Raw genomic sequence first — 6,071 nt, 5'->3', positions numbered from 1 at the left:
TTCCATATAGGAGATAAAAATACATTCGTTTCACATCAACAATATTTTCTATGTTAGATATTCATGATAAAAATATTATCCATGTTACAAACCTAGTCCATCAAAATCAGACATAAAATTTAACTCTAGGTATTATGTTACCTAAAATTTCAAGCATCATTTTCCATTGTCAAAGAAAAATTATACAGATTATAATCCTATAAAATAAAAATAAAACGTGATACTTATCGCGTTTAAGCAATTGTTTTCTTTTTGATATCCATGGCAGAATAAAACGTTTTAAAATTGTTGGAATAATTGCCGAATTATGTCTGCACAAGAAACAAAACCAAACACGAAACAAACAACGTTATGGCTGAGTCGCGGACTAGGTCGCTATCTTTAAGACGTTTCGCGGCTCTGCCCAAGATTGTGCAAGCAGTTCTTCAATGGCGCGTCGTCCCCAGGATAAAACAGCCGAGATTAATCTCTTACACAATCGCTCTTGCACGGTGAGAGGATGTGAAACTTCTACACCTTATTCTTGCTAAGAAACTCATTTAGAAAAATAAGAGATGTTCACACACTTATTTTTCTTTCTCTAAAAATCTTTTCTTTTGTAAACCCAAGTCATAAAAGAAAAACTCTCTCACAGCAAAAAAGATTTCAACAACTCTCCAAGTTCTTTTTAACACCAAAACATAAAAGAAAACTCTCTCACTAAAAATGTTAAGATTAAATGAAATGCATTAATAAGTTGGTAATTAGCATCATTAACCAATTCAACAAAAAACGGTTTTTGACGTCAAAAACGAAATTAATTTATTCTTTAAAGAAAGAATAAATGTCACAATAATACTATTTAAATGAGACACTAATTTATTGAAAATTAATAATGTTTTTAAAACATATAATCCCAACAGGAAATAGTTACAATCTCCATAACACTTTATTCAAGCCGAAATACTATAATATCCACAAACAATGACGGACGGAAAATACAACCCATAACGACAGCAAGTAAATTACAGACGCAATTTACAATGACCTTTTGATAAAATAATCGAGAACATGATTAACATTTATCTTAGGGTTCTGAATAATCAAGGAGCTCGAATGGCGCCGGCTGAGTAAACAATAATCCATACGAATAGAGAGCACGCGAATATTGACAACCCAAATGAAGCCCACATGTGACGGCAAAATTTATCAAAAACGTTACATGTTTTCGACCATTCATCGTGTGGATTTCCTTTACTTGCAATGACCAACACAGCACCAGCAGTACCCGTAGCGGAAGCTAAAAGCGTCAACATCATCTGCACGGCGCCATCCAGAAAACAAATTAAATTAACAAAAATAATCCTCACAATTAATAAATAAAATCATCTAATAAAAATAAGAGTTCAACTTACAGCATCCCACTTTAGAAGTTTGAGAAGAAAAGCCTTATTTCCAAGCCTCCCAAAGAAGAATGAAGTTAAGCATGCCAAAAATGTGTAGACAAAAACTATCCAAAGAACTGACAAGAGGTACGTGTAAGATGAATATTGAGTATACTTGGTTGTTTTTGAAGTGCCGCCATGGCCGGAGATATCATCTACCGTTTGTTTACTTGTATGTATGACGATTGAAGCGACAAACACAGTCCAAAACAATAACTTCCTCATACCTAAGCTTGCTGCCAAACTTATGAAGCTGCTTTGGATCTGAACAGCTGCTTCGAGATCATCGGAGCCATCTATGATATTTGATACTCCCCCTGTTTCGACAGAAGACGCGTCTGCTGTTGCTGGCCGTAATAGTTCCTCAGTTGACATGATGATTAGAGAATATAAAGATTACCTGATTTGATAATCGGAAGTGTTGTTGCAAGAGAAAGTATCGTATGATCCGATTGATGAAATGATTGGCTTCTTTATAGACATGTACAGAAATTATGGAGTTGTACTAGTACTACTTTGTCAATAACTTTCAAGTTTCCACATGCTTATTAATTAATACATTTTTTTATTATTAATAATACATTGTTGATTTAAAGGCCATCTTCTCTATGTTTAATAAGCCGCCTAGTATTAAGTTGGAATAACACAAAATTTACGAATGCATTCATACGTGCATATTGAGACTTTTGAAAAAAAAAAAATTGATGAGAAGAGGAAATATATTTATTAAGAAATATAATGCATTTCATTTACAGGTACGTCTTTATCAAATATATTGGAAATAACATTTTATTTAGATATTTCTAATTTGTAATTGTGAGGATCAGTGTCGCAGCTTCTTTAGCCGAGCTTTTTTGCAATATAATCTGCAACAGAATTGAATTTCCTATTTATATACTGTACCTAAGCTTGGGGAAGTTTTTCCAAATTTGATATAGTCGTCTGAATGGCATTATCTGCGCTCCAAAGAGAAGAATTGCACTTGTTCATAGTCTCTGCCAGCATTTTGCAATCACTAGCTAGAGTAACAGTGGAACTTAAACAAGTTGAAGCTTTGACTAAGGCTTTTGATTCTGAATGAAAAGCCGAAGATGTCCAGTCCGACCCTACTGAAATGTCCATTAAAGACTCATTATCCATTGAATAAAAGATGAAAGCATATCCCATGATCGAATCTTCTTTCTTGTAAGCAGCATCTATAAAAAATTATCCCGTCCGATGAAGAATTTGACCGGTTATCCTTAGGCTCAATACTTCTTTGAATTATTTATTGTTTTGGATCTCCTCTGTAGGGTCCTGTTGGAGGAAAAGTTGTTAATCACATGTTTGATCACCACTGGTTAATTTAGTGCAACACTTACCAATTTGTCGGTATCAATATGGCAGCCGGGGCTATATATATATTTTGGACTCTACTAACTCAATTTGATTACTTAATCTTGCAGGCCACTTGAAAATAGAAAATCACAATCATTTTTAATTTTCTTAGAAATTGTTGATATCCCTAGATAATTCTTGATATTTAACTTCATAGGTTACTTGAATGGCAGTGTGAGATTAACATAGTTTCATTTCCTTTTTTACTGCCGCGTGGTGTGATATGACTCGGTGGAATGGTTTGTTTTTTAACTCGGTGTGATATGGTAGTTTGAGATTAACTCACCGGATTCAATAATTTTGTATACCTTACTTAAAAAGTGAAAACTACTGTTAAACCCATTTTTCTGTTTTTTTTTCCACTCTCAAATTCACGGGCGTACAAAGTCATGCGCGCACCCAATTTGACAAACAAAATTTCTCCCGGGCCTATAATTTCCCAAATTCCATTTTCATTTTGTATTTATTCCCAAACTAACCTCCAGAGAGGCGAGAGAGAAGGTGATGATTTTATCAACAAAGAGTCGATGAAGATCGTCATCAACAGTGGTTTATGGTGATTCAATCAAAAAAGATGACCCTGTAGATAAAGTACATATCTCTCATCATTTAATCTTGATCTATCTTTTGAGATTACTAAAAAAAAATTTAGGATTCCGTACTGATTTTGTTTTGTCTCCCTATGTTTAATCTGGTTCGAAAATCCATGATCAGATTTCGATTCGGATATCTTAATCTTTTTTACCCATATTATCGATTTGAATTTCTTTAGCTTTTAATTTTGTATCTTATTTGATTTTTTCCGATGATTTGGTTGATTAAGTGATTTTGTTTTTTTAGGTGAAAAGAAAAGCCATTCTTTGACGGAATCTGTATCATCAAAACTAAGGTGCGTCCACTGCTAACAATTTGAACACCGCTAAGTAAAGTACACCACTTTTAATCTTGTAAATGTGAGATTTTTTAATGTCATTATATATGCTAACCATTTACACATTGTTAAATTTTTCTGCATACTCCATAAGAAATCATCTCGTGTTTTCCTTATCCTATAGAAAGTGGGGTGGTGATTGATGATCAAATGTTACCATGTAATCAGATTTATAGAACTAAATGTGTTTTCTCTCTTCTGTCCTGTTATATCTCTTTCAAAATTTTGGAGTAAATTAAAAAAAACAACATTATGAGCTACTGTCAAAATTCATATTAAGTTTTTATATTCTAAACTTCTAATTGTACAGATCCTATGCAAATGGTTAAAGCAACCGTTCAATTTTAGTAAGTGTATGCTGAAATGTTATGTCGATTAAGCGCTGACAAATTATTCATGTGGATAGTATGCAGAGATTATTCATTTGGGAGTGCAACACTGTTATTACACAAAAGGACTGTGTACAATCATTTTTGTAATTTTATATATACTATACGTTTGGATATGCAGTCAGCAGTGTGAAAGTAAAATGGAACAATTAGCGTAATAATGTGGATGGAAGAGGATTCACTAAATATGTGAAGGGTGGTGAAACCCCCGGTAGTCATCCCAGTCAGGGGTTCGGATCGTTTAATGGAGAAATGTTAGAATTCAGTCTTTATTTCACTTTCAGTAGGAGAACTTTTGAACTCAATTCAAGTTGTGGATCGTCTTGTGTTCTCCTCACTGTACTAATATGATCGTCTTGTGGTCTATTTTTTTCATTTGGTTTCTCTTGAGTTTTTTCTAGGAACAAAAAATAAATCATTCATTGTTTTCACCGACTGGCAAGGTGAGAATAAACTGAGAATTTGAATATTTTTTCTTGCAGATTGTGATGATGGCTAGTACGTAGTGCCACTCTAGTTGATGATGAACAACTAATTGTATTTTGTTGTAATCGTAATATTTATTATTTTATTGTAGTTGAAGGATTTTTGTAAGTTCACTTTTATGGTTTTTTTAGTGTTTGGTGTTTATATTGTTGCATGCATTTTTCTGTAGTGGTTTCATAATCTGTTATGCAGTCACTAAAATGGCTGCATAACCTGTTATGTACCAGAGAAACTGGTTGCACAAGACATTATGAAACATTTTTTTCCCTTCAAGTGCTTAAAGAGTGGATGCACAACCTATTATGCATTTGAAAAAATGGATGCATAATCTGTTATGCAACTACAAAAATGGTTGCATAACCTGTTAACTTATTATGCAGTCATGAAAATGGATGCATAATGCATCATGCAACCTTTTTTTTCTCGTTAGTAGGAAAATCAACCAATAAATGGCTGCATAATATGTTATGCAGCTACGAAAATGTATGCATAATCTGTCATGCAGCAAAAAAATGGTTGCATAATGCATTATGCAGCTACCTATTTGTTAGCTAAGATAATAAAATGGCTTCATAATCTGTTATAGAGCTACAAATATGGCTGCATAACCTGCCATGCATCCGAGAAAATAGAGTTTTGCATTCGAGAAAATGGCAGTGTAACCCATTTATGCAACAAAGTTTTTGTTAGCATTAAAATTGTCCATAAAATGGCTTCATAACATGTTATGCAGCTTCAAATTTTGTTGCATATTTTGTGATGCAGTCCAGAAAATGACGGCATAATTCATTATTGATTGTTTTTTTTTGTGAAAATGTTATTTTTTAGGTTTGTACCGTGTTTTAATGGGTGCATAATTAAATAAGTGGATGCATGCACCAAAATATGGTTGTACAATTTGTTATGCACCCTTTGTGGTGGTTGCATAACGTGACATGCATCCTTTTTCTTTGTTAGAATGTTATTAATTTTAGGCATATCAATTGTTTTAGTGGTTACATAACCTAACTAGTGGATGCATAAATCAAAATATGGTTGAATAATTTGTTATGCATCGATGTGGTGTCTGCATAATGTGTTATGCATCCTTTATGGTGGCTGCATAATGGTGATGTATCCAGTTTTTGAAATTTCTTCCTAAAATTACAATCACCATTTGATTTTTTTCTTAAAAAAAATAAAATTTGATATTGTTGTTTGTACTCGTTTTGTAGAGCTCTTTAAAAGCTTTCCAACGAGATAAAATTTGTAAAATTCCAAGGCACGGTTTTTTAGATGTGTTATATTCAAGTTTGTATACCAATTATATCCCTAAAAAATAGGACGCATAACTCGTTATGCAGACTCTTTACTGAGCAGATAGAAAATCCAAAATTTCTTCCTTTTACAAGTAAATATATTAAGGGTAACTTTGTCTTGTTACTCTCTTTTTATAATTTTGAATAATTATGGGTGTCACGGTAG

General features: G+C 33.0%; 1 protein-coding gene across 1 annotated transcript; it reads right to left on the bottom strand.

Moving 5' to 3' along the window:
• Window positions 1-863: 863 nt before the first annotated feature.
• Window positions 864-1,927, bottom strand: LOC113335372 (CASP-like protein Ni6). Its single transcript, XM_026581438.1, has 2 exons — window positions 1,395-1,927; window positions 864-1,298 (listed from the first exon to the last, which is right to left on the bottom strand). The coding sequence occupies exons 1-2, from the start codon at window positions 1,797-1,799 to the stop codon at window positions 1,083-1,085; spliced, it is 621 nt and encodes a 206-aa protein (XP_026437223.1). The 5' UTR covers window positions 1,800-1,927; the 3' UTR covers window positions 864-1,082.
• Between the last annotated feature and the right edge of the window lie 4,144 nt (window positions 1,928-6,071).

The sequence above is a fragment of the Papaver somniferum genome, chromosome 1, assembly GCF_003573695.1.
Source record: "Papaver somniferum cultivar HN1 chromosome 1, ASM357369v1, whole genome shotgun sequence".
Taxonomy (NCBI): domain Eukaryota; kingdom Viridiplantae; phylum Streptophyta; class Magnoliopsida; order Ranunculales; family Papaveraceae; genus Papaver; species Papaver somniferum.
The sequence above is the reverse complement of the archived record's forward strand: the minus strand, read 5'-3'. Positions and strand labels throughout refer to the sequence as shown.

What these genes read in the sequence shown, in the direction of transcription:
- LOC113335372 (XM_026581438.1), bottom strand. Translation starts at nt 1,799, where the DNA reads ATGTCAACTGAGGAACTATTACGGCCAGCAACAGCAGACGCGTCTTCT. An exon ending in AACTTCTAAAGTGGGATGCT is followed by an intron (nt 1,299 to 1,394) that starts GTAAGTTGAACT and finishes GGCGCCGTGCAG; the next exon opens with ATGATGTTGACGCTTTTAGC.